Genomic DNA, 13,557 nt, shown 5'->3' on the forward strand with positions numbered 1-13,557 from the left:
TCGCAGCCAATCAGCGCCGCGCTCCGCGCCCCGCCCCCGCGTGGGAGGAGGGGCCGCCGGGGTTTTGTTCGCGCTCCCGCCTCCCCTAGCACCTCATGAATATCAACAAGCCGCCGCCCAATCCGATGGCGGCGCGGCGGCGGCGCTTTGGTGACGTCACTCGCTCCGCCCAGCGGCGATGACTAATTTGCATATTCATGAGGAAGGCGGGACCGGGCGCGGGAGTATATAAGCCGCCGCCCCGCCAGCCGCCCCGTTCGTCGCGCTGAAGCTTTGAAGTAGTGCGTGGTGTTTGCAGTTCCGCACACCGGTAAGCGCCCGGCGGCGCGCGGGGCGGGCTGCGGGCGGCCGGGAGGGGCTCGGAGCGCGGCCTCGAGGGCTCCGCGTCCCCGGAGCGGTGGGGTTCGGGCTGCGCTTCGGGCCGGAGCGGGGAGACCGCGCACGGCCAGGCCCTCTGCGGCCGCGGGTTGTGCGGTACAGCCGCTCCGTCTGGTGGCTGCTGGGAGGACGGGGCCAAACGAGCGCTGAGGGGCGCCTCGGAAACAAAATGGCGACGGGCCTCTGCCGTGCAAAATGGCGGCGGGAGGGAGGAGGGGCGTCGGACTGCGCCTGCGCCGGGGGGCGGGGCGGGCGAGGGGCGGGGGTCTCTCTCCGGGCGGGGGTCGGCGTGGCGGGGGCCCTCCTGTGGGGGCGCGCATGCGCGCTGTGGGCGGCGCGGCCCCGCGGGCGGGGCGGCACGCCCCCTGGCGGCCGGGAGGACTCGGAGCGCGGCGCCGCGGTGGTCGCGGGGAGCGGCGGTTCAGGCGGCGGGGAGAGCTCGGCGGAGCCGCTGAGCGGAGGCTCGTTGACTTGGCAGGTCACGATGGCATCAGATGAGGGCAAGCTCTTCGTCGGAGGGCTGAGCTTTGACACCAACGAGCAGTCGCTGGAGCAGGTCTTCTCCAAGTACGGGCAGATCTCCGAAGGTGAGGCCGCGGTGCGGGGCTGCGGGGTCGTGCGGGGCTGTGAGCGGCGGCTGACGGCGGCTGTTCCCTCCTGCAGTCGTGGTGGTGAAAGACAGAGAAACGCAGAGGTCCAGAGGCTTCGGCTTCGTGACGTTTGAAAACATAGATGATGCAAAGGATGCGATGATGGCCATGAACGGGAAGGTAAGGAGCTGTTGTCTTTGCCTTAATAAGGGATGGGATAAGCTTGGGAGGTGCACTGCTGCTCGAAGCCACGAGGGAAGGGATAAATACTGCAAAGAAGCAGCAGAAAAGGATGCAGGGAAGCGTGGCTTACTGCAGTCCTGGTGCATTACTGCACGTCTGGGTAACGCTGTGGCTGTGACAGTGGCTGTGTGATGCTGGAGGGCCCGTCTGCCTGCGTGCTCTGCTCGGTTGCAACACTGAACAAAACCCGTCCCGTGGGAACCTGCACACGCCGGTGTCACAGCTCGGGTGTTGCTTCACTGGGAGTGCAGATGAGCTGACGTGTCTTTCTGGTCGTCAGTCTGTAGATGGCCGTCAGATCAGAGTTGATCAAGCTGGAAAATCATCAGAGAACAGATCCCGAGGCTACAGAGGGGGATCCACCGGGGGCAGGGGCTTCTTCCGAGGGGGCAGAGGTCGGGGCCGTGGCTTCTCCAGAGGTGAGCACACAGGAGTGGTTTGCACTGCTTTGGGGGGGAGGAGGGGGGGGATGGATGGCATCAGTCAGGGTGCTGGAGGGGAAACCATAACCTGGTGTCTGTTCCAGGAGGTGGAGACAGAGGCTACGGCGGGAGCAGGTTTGACTCCAGAAGTGGGGGCTATAACGGCTCCAGAGACTACTATAATAGCAGGTAATGCTGTCACAGCTGCTAGCCTCGTTTGTTACGGAGCTCTCGGTGTCTGCTGCGTGACAGGCAGCGATGCCAGCGGACTGTAGAGGCTGCTGAGCAAATATAAAGCACCTGAATGTTTTCAACAGCAGGAGTCAAGGTGGCTATGGTGACAGGTCTTCAGGAGGATCCTACAGAGACAGCTACGACAGTTACGGTAAGTCCTGGTTCAAATGGGAGCGATGCATACGTTGCTGTAGGAACTCTCTAAACCTTCTGACCCTGTTCTGAAGTCTGGAAATGCTCTAAGGCTCAGCTGGACTGTGCCTCTTTCTGTTCTTGCCCGTAAGAGCCAATCTGTCAGGCTTTGTGGATGTGGTTGTGCCGTTTTTAAGTTTTCTAATTTGTAATGCATGTGTAGGAGTTGCTTGGATCTAAGGCAAAGCAAGTTTTTAAATACATTCTTCGAGCTTGAGACTAAGCCAAAACTCGGAAGCCCTAACAAACTTTATTCAAGGGTGGGGGAGTTCTCTTACGGTGTAGCACACTGTAGCTTCTGGAATAATGCAAGGGAGTAAAATGCTGGAACTTGTCTATGCTTCAGTGCCTTTACAATTGTGCCTGCTTCTTGTCCTCAGCTACACACAACGAGTAAAAATCCTTCCTGACTCAAGATCGTCCTTCCAATGGCTGTATTTATAAAGATTTTTGGAGCTTCGCTGAAACGTTATTGTGTAGTACATCTCCTTGTATTTTCACTTTTGTAGTATTATCAGTTCTAATCTTGTCAAACACAGCCTGACAGCTTCTGATACGAGATGGTCTGATGAGACTTTTCTTTAGGAAAGCTCTGCTTTCAAGTGTTTTTAATCTTCTTTTGAAAGCACTTCTGATTTTATTTCACACTTCATGATGAGCCGAGGTGTTTTTAGTTTTGGGTTTTATTTTTTCTTTTAAAGTCGTGAAGTTGGGGCCCCAATTCAGTTTCTTTTGAGATAGAAAGGACCTTTAATTCAACGTTCACTAGAAGCTGAACAAGCTGTGGACTTGGGTTTTTTTTTTTTGTTTTTTTTAAGTGCATTACCTTCGTCTTTTGTAACATTCCTTTAGTGTAGCAAGGTAGGAATGCAGCCTGGGTACAAATTGGAAGGCAAACCACCTTGATATATCTAAAGAGAAACTTGCTTGTATGTTCAACCTGCATAACGGTATTTTTACTGTTGTAACGATGTAAATTACCCAGAAATAGACTTGCAAACTTACCATAAAAAGAGGTTCTTGCAAATGTTTATTTATATTGTCCTTTTTTACTGGAAGAAATATGCATATTCCATTGATATTGTATTTGAAGTGGTAAAGGATTCTTGTATACAGTTTTCTTTGGCTTTACGAAGCCTATTAAAAGACCGTCTGAAATGAACTCTGCTCCTGACATTGACATTTCATTGCACAACACAATCCTTGAAGATGAACAGTGTGTGTAGAAGATGCCAGAGGAGAGGAGAGAGAAGACTTAGATAGTGTAAGAGCATTGAACAGCTGCTAGAATTGAAGCTGGTCTTGACATGTGAATCGATCAACATAAGAACAGTTAAATTTTTGTCTCGAGGCCGAGTGCTGACAGCACAGCCAATGCCTTCGGGTGTTGTGATGCTGCAAGCTGAGGGAATGCAGTGGTAGTGAGGATGAGTGATGTTGCTTTGCAAATACTGAAGTGTCCTGCGTTGAAAAGCTGTAGTGAAGAATTAGCCCTTTGGTAACTGGACTAGTTACTGGAGTGTTGAATGGTCGGTAACCGCCGTAATTAGCTAGCTTTGTCATTGCCTTACAAGTTCTAAGAATTCTTTGCTAGCATATGGAAACTGCAGTGTCCTTGGAGAAAAGAAGTGTTGTGCCTCCAACAGAAACCTCTGAGACGAAAGCTGCTCTCTTGGCTAGTTCATATGTGGAAATAGTCCTGTAATTCGAGGTAACTCCTTTTGCTCATGTCCGCATCCTTCCTCTTGTTGAGAGCTCATTTTGAAAGTCTAATGTACCTGTGAAATATTCCTTTGACAATTTTGGTCAACGGATGGACAAATTTTAACCCATGCCGTATGCAACCTTTGGCTTGTGGCACAACTTCAGTTCCACAGATCAGAGTTGGGCATGCAGTCATGTCTTGCTATAGTAGGTACGGAAGCAAGATGGGAAACCGAATTCCTTGACTTGATATGTGTTCATCTATTGAGAATCTTTTCTAGCCTTCATTAAGTTGCTCACTTTAATTGTAGCTTTCTTTGCCATCCTACTTGTTGCCATTAACTTTTTCCCATAGCCCACACTTCCTAAGCAGCCATGTCAAAGTGGTTAACTCTCTGCTTAGGGATCCAATGATACACTGGCTGGCATATCAAAGGCAGCAGCCAGCCCTGGAACAGTTTTCCCACACTGTGCTTCTGTGATGTGATGGGTTCAGCGATGGCTTGTGAAACCCTGACGTGACCTGTGTTGGGAGGCGGGTGGCGATGCGAAAAGTCTCTGTCTGATACTATTATTAATGCACTTCTGCTTTGGCAGGCTGAAGAGGAGGAGGTGGACGCTGGGCTCTGCAGCTGACCAGGGGTTCTGAGGAAGGGCAGTGTTGCTACCAGGGAAGCACGACCCGGAGTTTGCAAACCAGGTAACGTCTCTTTGCAGTCCGCCCCTCGACCCCAAAAGCGTTTGCTGAGCTGAGGAGGCTGCCTTGCTAATGGAGGAGTGCTGCGGCGCGGTGGTGGGACCTGAGCAGGTTAAAATGGACAGAACTCAGCCTTTAAATCACCTTTTAGTCACCATCTGCTTTTTATTTCAGCAGTGAACAGCTTTGCAGAAGACCTGAGGAGGAGGACGGCCTTGGGGAGGAGTGGAGATGAAGAGCTTTGAGGGGAGCTGTTTGATTTCTTAGCCGTAAATCAGTCGGAGCAGTAAGGCCAACCAAAGCTGGAATAAAATACCACGATGTGAAAGCAGAAATCTTCGTAGTGCTTTTTTTGGGGGGGTAGACACGAGTGGTGAATTCTGCCTGGATTAGTTAACCTGCTGTGTGCAACCCAGCACGGAGAGGGGCTGCTGTGAGTGGGGGGGTGGTTGGGATCAGGCATCCTTAGGGTCAGAGCTCTGTCTGCAGGGAGGAGTGGGTTGGTGGCTTTGCAGCTGTCCCTGGTCCCCCCTGTCGGTTATTTCTTTGGGGCGAGCAGCCTGAGGTGAGGACGTGGGAGCTGGGGGGGATGGGTGGTGGGCCCCGGGCAGGGGGGGCATCCCACTCCACGCACATGGGGTGGGGGTGGGGTTGAAAAAGCACCGCCGCCTTTCGGGGAGGATGAGAAGTACATTGCGAAGGCTTTTGGGGCACAGCGGTGCCGGGCTGGGGAACCCCGAGGGGAAAAGGAGGAATGGGGCGGTGCTTTGGGGGGGGGAGGAGGGGATGATGTGTTCAGCGATTGCATCCTCAGCCCTCGGGGGGTTCCGTGTTAGTGGGGGTGATGTTAAGTGCGTGGCGGGGGGGGGAGGGGGAGCGGAGAGCCCTTTTCTGATGTAAATAGCGGCGATGCTGAGACCCATTCACACCGCGCGTGGTTACAAAGCGTTATCTGCGGGACCTGATGGTCCTCAGTGGGACGTTTAAACGCAGCGGCCTTGCTTTGAACTGCTGCTCCTGGAGCATCGCTGCGTAAATGACAACCCCGACCCCCGGGGGGGGGCACAGGGGGCAGCCAGCCCTGCGGGGCTGCTCCAGCTCGGGGCTGGAAGGGCTGCTGTTGCCCCAAACGCTGAGTCCGGACTGCCCGAGCCCTTTCACCGAAGGGAGGAACGCTTTGGGGGTCGGCGTGGGGAGCGCTGCCGCGCCGCTCGCGTCCTGACACGGCTTGGGATCGGGACAGGAGACCACGACGAGGGATCGGGGCAGGGGATCGGGGAGGGGGATCCAGACGGGTGATCGGGCCATGGCGGGGGATCGGGACGGGGGCATAGGGACGGGGGACCGGGGCAGGGGATCGGGATGGAGTAATCGGGACAGGGGACAGGGACAGGGGGCCCAGACGGGAGATTGGGGCGAGGGAATCGGGGCAGGAGATTGAGGCAGGGGACCGAGACGGGGGATTGGGGCAGGAGAATCGGGACGGGGGACCGGGATGGGGGATCGGGATGGAGTAATCGGGACAGGGGACCGGGACTGGGACCGGGACAGCGCGGCTACGGGGAGCAGACCCCGGGATTCGGCGCTGCGGCGGGGGTCGGTCCCGGGGTGGGGGTGCGGTGTGACGGTGCCGGCGGGGACCGGGAGCCGCGGAACGGCGCAGCCCCGGAACGCCGCGCTCAGCTCCGCCCGCGCCCGGCCCCGCTCCGCGCGCACCTTCCTGCGCCGGGACCGCGCTCCGTCCCGGCCATGCTGCGCCCGCATCTCCCACGCGTGCTGCTGCTGCTGCTGCTGTTACCGCTGCACGCGTCCTCCGTCCCCTCCACCGCCGCCCCCAACGCCACGGAGGTCCCGCGGCCGGCTCCGGGTAACGGGACGCGGACGGGCTCGGGGCTGCTCCCCGCCCCGGCGCTGCCGGTGCTGCGGCGCACGGTGTACGTGGTCAGCGCTCTGTCCGCGTTGGCCGCGCTCTACTTTGTGCTGAGGACGTTGCGGTGAGTGCGGGACCGGTGTGTGTGTGTGCCCCCCCCCCCCCCCCCCCATCCTCGAGTGTTTTTCCATCCCGTGGGTACTGTTCACCCCCGCCTGTTCATTAACGCTTGCAATTAACCCGTCGGTTCCCCGCAGCTCCCGGTCGGACGGACGCAGGCGTGAGCCCAGCGCCGGTTTCAGGTGGAAGAAACCACAGAGGAAGAAGTACGGGCTGCTGCCCAGCTACGACGAGCGCGTGGAGATGGCCTCGCTCGACAGCGACGAGGACACCGTGTTTGAGACGCAGAACCCGAGGCGGTGAGTGGCATCCCGTGTCCTCCGCGTCCCGCGTGGCTCCGTGTCCCTATTGCGCTGCCACGCGCTTTGGGGTCAGACCCCCGCGGCCCTACAGGAGCTCAGAGCCGGCACAGCCCTAGGTTTGGGTCTCCGGAGGGTTTCCCCTCCCCCAGCTGAGGGCGGGTGTCCCCTGGGTGCAGTCTGAGCGTGGCTGTGCTCACGCTGACGATGGCTGTTGTGTTTTTTTCTTCTTCGTTTGCAGATGATTTGGGAACAGCAGGACCGACCGTGGGGTGCGAGACCTCACCCCGAATCTCCGATGCTCGAGGTTTTTTTTTTATCGTGGCTTATAATGACTCTTAATTAACAGCACAAACTCTTTGGGAGCTGGGGAGGGGAAAGGGGACCAAACCTTCACACGTCTCTTTGGTGGGGAGAGGTGGAGCTGCGAAGGGTGCACGTGATGCTCAGGAAGATGTGACAGAGTGCTGCAGGACTGTGCCCACCACCCGGATGGGGCTGATTTAGGATTGCAGCAGCAGCCCGGACCTGGTGGGCTCAGCTCTTCCTTCAGCAGTGCCTGATCTCCTTCCCTGGAGAGCTGTGTGCAATCAGCTGCACCCGATGGTGGGGTCGGCATCGAGCGTGGGGGGGGGGGGGGGGGGGAAGGGGGGCGGGACGAATCCTCGCGTGGGTTTATAAAACAAAGATATGTTTGCAAACAGAACGTATGCGATGGTCTGTGGGGCTGCAGCGCATCGTCCCCCCACCCCACCCCGAGCTGCTGTGCGAGGGATGGGAGAGCCGGGAGCTCTCAGCTGGGGTTGTGGGTCCGCTCAGACGTCGTGGAGGAGGTGCTGGGGCTGTGTCCCATCACTCGGCTCAGGGGACGTTCCCTGCGGCGGTTGTGCGGTGCTCGGGTGCTCTGCGGCTGTTGTTAGAGGGTCATTGTTGGGAGAACGGCAGCTGAAGTGATGGAAACTGCTTTGCAAGTGCTGCTGTTTGCAGCTTTCAGCCCCGAGGGGACGGGATGCAGCGGGGGTGGGTGGTACGGAGCCGGATCCCTCAGCCCCACACTATAGTGCCTTTGTTGGGAGAAATGCCCGCAGGAGTTCCCCCAGCACAGCTGGGAGGCTTTGCCTTCACGGTGAGGATTGAGAATCCCTTCGGAGCGATGGCTCCTTGCGCTGGGCCGGACCTGTGTGGACAAGGGATGAAGCCCCAGTAAGAGTGGGGCAGAGGGACACCTTTGTGGAGCAGCATGCTTTGACATGCTTTGCTGCAGCCCCCGGGGCCACTGCGGTGCATGTTACGGACCAGAGGTGCGTGTCACAAACCAGAGCTGCTCTGAGGACAGAGCTGTTGCTGTGTGTCCACAACACGGAGCAATTACTTCTGCTGCAGCCTTGGTCACTGCGTGCCAGCGTTTGCCAGCAGCCCAGCACGGGTCTCGGAACTGCTAATAGTTGTACAGAATGGATGCAGAGACACAGATGTGGGTTCAGAGCACGCGTGCATCTGTTTGCCAACGGGACCAGAGCTGACAGCACAAATGGAGAGGGGTGAGGATGGGAGCACAGTGCTGCGCAGCCACGGGCTCCTCCTGTGCACCTCGAGCGGATGCTGCGGAGTTTGCTGGAAACAATCACTGTTGTTTGAGCCAAAGCCTCATTTCAGAAGTTTACATAATTGCCTCTCTGATCCTCTTGGAGGGCCATATCGAGTCCTCTCTTATTGATATCGAGCTGCTAGGCAAATCGACTGGGTGTCTGCGGATGTTAATGAGATCGACTGAGAGCGATATGAGCATCGGGGCTCTCTTGTTGATAACGCACCTCTGTTTTGTTTCATTTGCACGTGTGAGCGGAATGGGATCTGCAGCATTAGAGTGCTGGAGATGGACCCGTGGTCTGAGCAGATTGCCAAGAAGTCAATAAACCAGCACTCGAGTGCATTGCCTTGTCTGTGCTCTCAGGAGCGAGGAGCTGAGCTCTCACCCTCCCGCTCCAATGGTTGATTTATTTTTAAATAGCAACCAGCCCCGCATCGATCGATTGTTTTACTTTCCTTTTGTTTACAGCATCCCCCCCACCCCCTCCTTGGCTCTATCCAGACGTGCGTTACAGACGTGTGTTTGTTACAGACGTGTGTTGCTTCCGTGTTGTCCATCCCCAGTGCTCTCACGCTTTGTTCCAGCTTGCTCATCTCTCCTCCCTCCCTGTCCTTCATCCCTTTGCTCATCCAAAGCAGCGAGCGCATCCCCAGAGGGGTGACCCCCTCCTCCCCATGGCTGCGTTGTGTGTGTACACATTTTCTTGCTCCTGGTTGTGTCCCTACATCCTCCCCCCCCCCCCCATCACGGTGCATGGTACAGCTGGGGAGTGGGGTTTGCTCCAGGGTTGGGAGCAGCGTGGGCTGTGCTGGAGGGCAGCGCTGGGGAACCCTGTAGATGGCACTCACAGACCGAGCATGCTGCTGGCGGGCACTGGCAGGCCGTGGAAGGCTGAAGGTGTGTCCCAGTGCCTCGAGGAGCAAACTCCTTCCCACGAGCTGCCCGGGGATGGGGTGTGTGCAGCTGGGGCTGTGCTGTGCGAGCTGCGACCTGGGGAGCACCCGGCTTCGTCTTGGCCACGTTTCGCCCTGCCCTGTCAGCACTTGTTTGCACTGCCCTTGATGTTTCTGGCCCAGCCCAACTTTTAAAGACGCCCTCATTGGGTCGAGTACACCTGCAGGCTCCTGCTGCATGGGAACCGGGCCACGGGGTGAGGGCAGGTCCGTGCAGAGCAGGGCGTCCTGGGCTGGGCCTGGCATCACCCAGCAGGACTGCAGCCCACCGCTGCCCCCAGCCCTACACCCGGGGTGCTGCTCAGCCCGGCCCTGCTGCTGCTGCACCCTTTGGTGCACACGTGGCCGTCCCTGGGAGCACAGTGTGTTGAATAAAGCAGGATGCTTAGCAAGCTGACAGAGCCGGGCAGCACCCGGCGTGGCTTTGAGCCCTGGTATGCATGCATCGGGCTGTGACGGGCACGAGCTCAGTGCCCCTTCGTTTCCACAGCTGTCTTGGGGGGGGAAGTAGCCCTAATTAACGCTAATGACTGCGAGCTGCGTGCGCTGGGTTTGCTGCAGGTGTGCTCGCACTCTGCAATGCTTTCTGGATTGCTGAGGCTGGTGCTGCTGGGATTCTGCTCGCAGACACGAGTTGGCAGTGTGAATCTGCTGCGAATTTATTTCCAACTCGAGATAAAGTGCTCCTGACACTTTGGATGCAAATTTCCCTCCTTGAAATGGGAGCGGGGCCGCGCCGGGTGCCGGTAAGCTCTCGTGAATTTCAAGTTACATCGGGGGATAAAAGTACTCCGCTGTGGTGTAAGGTGTCCCCGCTTCCACGCGGGAGATGGGCGGCTCACGCACGCAGCTTCGCCGTTCTCCTCCTTTGCATCATCAGATCAAAGCTGAGAGCCGGGGGGGGGGGGGTTGGGGGCAGGTCGGAGCCTGTGGCTGCGGGATCCCGTGGGGGGGGGGCTGGGACATCCCTGCCTTGCAGGAATTACCGGCGGTGTTAATTAGCGTCTGGAACGCGTCGGGGCTGATTGCCGGGGCACAACGCCCGGTCCTCAGGAGCCCTTTGGTTCGTGATCCGGATTGTGGCTGCGGACCGGGAACGGGCTCCGTGGTGACGGCCCACGGTGACGCCCCCTCGCTGTGACCCACAGCCGTGGGGGTCCCTCGGTGTCTTTAAGGGCATCGATTGCTGGAGCGCGCCCGTTGCACCGCAGCGTTCTGCTGGTTAACGACTCTCGCTCTTTTAAAGGGGAAAAAGCTCGTGTACTTAAAATAGCCCTTAACGGTCCGTTGCTCGGCGGCTCAAGGAGGTTTGGGACCCCCCCAGGTCGCCCCCAGTGCTCTGCGGGCGCTCCTCTCCCCCTTTCTGCCCCCACGCGCTCCTTTCAGAGCTCTTTGCTCTCCTCACTTTCCCACAGCTCGCAGCCATTCTCCCAGCTTCAAAAGGTTTACTAATTACCCTAATGAGGTCAGGAGAGACCAAACGTTTCTGTGACTTAACGCGGGGCGGAGGGGGCTGGGAGGGAGGAGAGATCTCCGCTCGCACCTCCGCTGATGCGTGCGGAGGAAAACAGCCTCTCCCACCTCCGCTCCTCTCCCCCACCTTCACATCCAGCAGCAAAAAAAAGGAAAAAAAAAAAAAAAGGGAGATGTGGACAGAAGGTCTCAAATGTATCAAACAGCTTTTAAAAAGAAATTCCTTTTGCCTGTCAAAAGAACAAACAGATACACCAAAAACTGTCAGAATTAGTGTTGGAGTAATTGCAGAAGCTCTCCAAGGTTAATGCTCCATTAGCGAGCAGCTCTCGCACAGCTAAAAGCCGGGACGAGACAGGTTGTCAAAGGCTTGCTGGAGATTAAAGAGCTGCGCTCAGAGCCTCAGCTCTCGGGTGGATGTTGTTTTGGGGGGGGGCCGGGGCTGTTTGCGGGAGGGAGATAACACCGCTGCTCTCTGTGCTGCCGTGGCACCGCCAGGAGCGCGGCAGTGATGTGCAGTTTGGGTGCGGGGTTTGCTCCCGTCCGAATTGGACACAGAGCCCCGGAGCCCACGCGGGGGCTGCTCCTGCGTTGGTGGGGGGTTTGGGATGTGCATCTGCTGGCAGCAGTGGGTGCTGGGGCTGCTGCCCTGCTGGGCACCACAGCACGGGATGTGCATCGAGCTGGGACCCCATTTCTTCTCTATTTAAACAGAGCTGCCCCCGGTTTTGGGGGAGCCCCCTATTCCTACCTCCCCGTGGGGCACAGCGCGAGGCACAGAGCTGCTCTGCGGTCACCGGGCCCTGCTCCACCTCCTGGCACAGGGCTGAGCTCCACGTGCACGGGCTGAGCAGCCGAGGTGCCAGGAGCAGCCCCGGCTGTCCCCAGCGCCGTGTGGGTGGGAGCATCCCGTGGGTCCCAGTTTGGCTCCACTGGTGCTGCTCTGTGGCTGTGACGTTGGCGTTGGGGGTGAGGTCCCCTCCGGGCCCTGGGCTTTGCTGCACCGGGTGCTCCAGTGTCCCCTGGAGGGTGGGAAGGGGGAAACATGATGGGAAAGAGGGGCAGAAATGATGGAAAAGAGAGGAAAGCGTGAACGGACAGCGGGGCCGCGGTGCCCTCCTGGGCTGCGTCAGCACAGGGAGGGGAAAAGCAGAACCACGGGCACAGGAAACGAACAATGGCATAATTGGGAAATTAAAGCTTTCCTGTTCTTTTCTTTTCCTATCTTGATATAATTTGTAGTGATTAGACCTGGGGTGCAGCGCAACCAGACAATGCGAGTCTTCTGTACAAGAGCAAAACACGGCTCCTGCACAGACCCCGTCTCTTTATTAAGTTGATTTGCATTCATAATCTTCATTTGCCGTTATTATTTTCCCCCCTTGTGCTTAGTGAGCGATATTAGCATAAAGTCCCTTTTTTCTTGTTTTCCATGCACGCTCAAGGTCAGAGACTTAGCGAGACACCGACGAAAACAATCTCTTCCTCACCCTCCTTTAATTCTTTGCAGAAACATGTCCTGGGGATTTTAACATAACAATCGCTGGAAGAGGGGGGGTGGGGGGGGGAGACCTGAACAGAGAGCTCTTTCTGCGCTGGAAACGGGAGCTGCCTAAAAGAGGGATGAAATGAGGGGTGGGGGGGGGGGGTTAGGGTCCCCGTCCCACCGCCGGTGTGAGAACTGCCCGCCGCGGGGAGGGGGTGGGGGAGGGGAGGAGAGGAGGGGGTTGGGGCATATTTCCCCGGGCTTAACAGAGTCAAGGAGGGGGAAAAAAAAAGGAGGAGGAAAAAAAAAGAATATATATGTATATATATTAATAAAAGTAGCATTCGGGCCCCCGCATGGGGGAGGTCTCCAGCTCCAGCACTGCCCGGGGGCTGCGTGCTTTGCCGGGGGGGGGTTGGGGGGACACACACGGACACGGCGCCAGCCCAGGTCCCCTCTGACCCCTCCTCAGAGCGACACGGAGGGAATTCCCCTCCCAGGACCCGCGGGGCTCTCGTTTCGCGTCATTTGCGGGTGGGGGGAGGGGAGGAAGGAGGGTGAGGAGCGGTTTTGTGAGCGTGGCAGCTCCGGGTGCTCTGGGTGCGGGCAGGTGGCACTGCCTCGGGGTGATGGGCGGCGGTGGGAGCGGTGATGCTGCAGCCCTCGGTGCCGCTGCTGAGCCGTGGGATGGTGCTGCGGCGGCCGCTGTGCTCGCAAACGTGTCTCATTTCGCGCAACGGGCAGGGTTTGTCGCTTGTATTTTTCTTTCTTTCTTTCTTTCGCCTTCCCGAGGATGCTTCGGGGCTTTCAGCGCTCAGATGCTGTGTGAGTGTTTTCACGGCCCTTTAATGCTTCACTAAACAGCCTGAGACGCTGCCTCTTAATGCCCCAGTAAAGCACTGAACGCTGCAGAGCGGAAAGAGCACGCGAGGGAAGGGAGGAGAGACGGAGAGAAGTCACCTTTACGTCTCTCTCTGCAGATTCCCAGCCCTTGCTGCTGTGGATGCGGAGGGCCCCCCAGCTCCTGCTGCACCCTGGGGGGGAGCGAGGCTCTTCTGGGTGCTCCCACCCTCCCGTGCTGCCCTTTGCTTTGTGCATGTGTTGCATTGCACCCTGTGGTTGATGCGTGCGTTGCACTGCAGTTGGTGCACCTGTTGCACTGCACCCTATGCAATGCATCGCGCTGCACTCCGTGGTTGGTGCGTGTGTGGCATTGCACCCTGTGGGCTCTGCGGGCCTGGCATTGCCCTGCGTGGTTGGTGCATGCCCTGCAGGGATGGGTGCTGCCTACGAGGAGCAGCTGTG

At 57.9% G+C, this 13,557-nt stretch overlaps 2 protein-coding genes across 5 annotated transcripts; both read left to right on the top strand.

Annotated features, from left to right (window-relative positions):
* Positions 1–212: 212 nt before the first annotated feature.
* CIRBP (cold inducible RNA binding protein) lies at positions 213–4,439 on the top strand. Of its 4 annotated transcripts, none has more exons than XM_065748838.1 (7): positions 213–310; positions 857–965; positions 1,042–1,148; positions 1,492–1,630; positions 1,738–1,822; positions 1,951–2,018; positions 4,361–4,439. In XM_065748838.1, exons 2-7 carry the CDS (start codon positions 863–865, stop codon positions 4,363–4,365), a joined length of 507 nt encoding a protein of 168 aa, XP_065604910.1. In that variant the 5' UTR covers positions 213–310; positions 857–862; the 3' UTR covers positions 4,366–4,439. The 4 variants fall into 4 exon arrangements, with proteins under 4 accessions (XP_065604910.1, XP_065604911.1, XP_065604907.1 ...); XM_065748839.1 differs by having other exon boundaries at positions 1,954–2,018; XM_065748835.1 differs by lacking the exon at positions 4,361–4,439 and adding an exon at positions 2,440–3,221.
* Positions 4,440–6,209: 1,770 nt separating this feature from the next.
* On the top strand, positions 6,210–6,753 carry FAM174C (family with sequence similarity 174 member C). Its single transcript, XM_065748797.1, has 2 exons — positions 6,210–6,454; positions 6,588–6,753. Exons 1-2 carry the CDS (start codon positions 6,210–6,212, stop codon positions 6,751–6,753), a joined length of 411 nt encoding a protein of 136 aa, XP_065604869.1.
* The last annotated feature ends 6,804 nt before the right edge of the window (positions 6,754–13,557 follow it).

Source organism: Cyrtonyx montezumae, unplaced genomic scaffold (assembly GCF_038088225.1).
Source record: "Cyrtonyx montezumae isolate F1298 unplaced genomic scaffold, pur_monq_1.0 scaffold_51, whole genome shotgun sequence".
Classification (NCBI taxonomy): Eukaryota; Metazoa; Chordata; class Aves; order Galliformes; family Odontophoridae; genus Cyrtonyx; species Cyrtonyx montezumae.

Bases quoted from the DNA above. Each gene is read 5' to 3' on its own strand.
- FAM174C (XM_065748797.1), top strand. From the start codon at position 6,210: ATGCTGCGCCCGCATCTCCCACGCGTGCTGCTGCTGCTGCTGCTGTTA. The intron at 6,455-6,587 runs GTGAGTGCGGGA...GGTTCCCCGCAG, and splicing joins TTTGTGCTGAGGACGTTGCG to CTCCCGGTCGGACGGACGCA.
- CIRBP (XM_065748835.1), top strand. From the start codon at position 863: ATGGCATCAGATGAGGGCAAGCTCTTCGTCGGAGGGCTGAGCTTTGAC. The intron at 966-1,041 runs GTGAGGCCGCGG...TCCCTCCTGCAG, and splicing joins GTACGGGCAGATCTCCGAAG to TCGTGGTGGTGAAAGACAGA. The intron at 1,631-1,737 runs GTGAGCACACAG...TGTCTGTTCCAG, and splicing joins GGGCCGTGGCTTCTCCAGAG to GAGGTGGAGACAGAGGCTAC.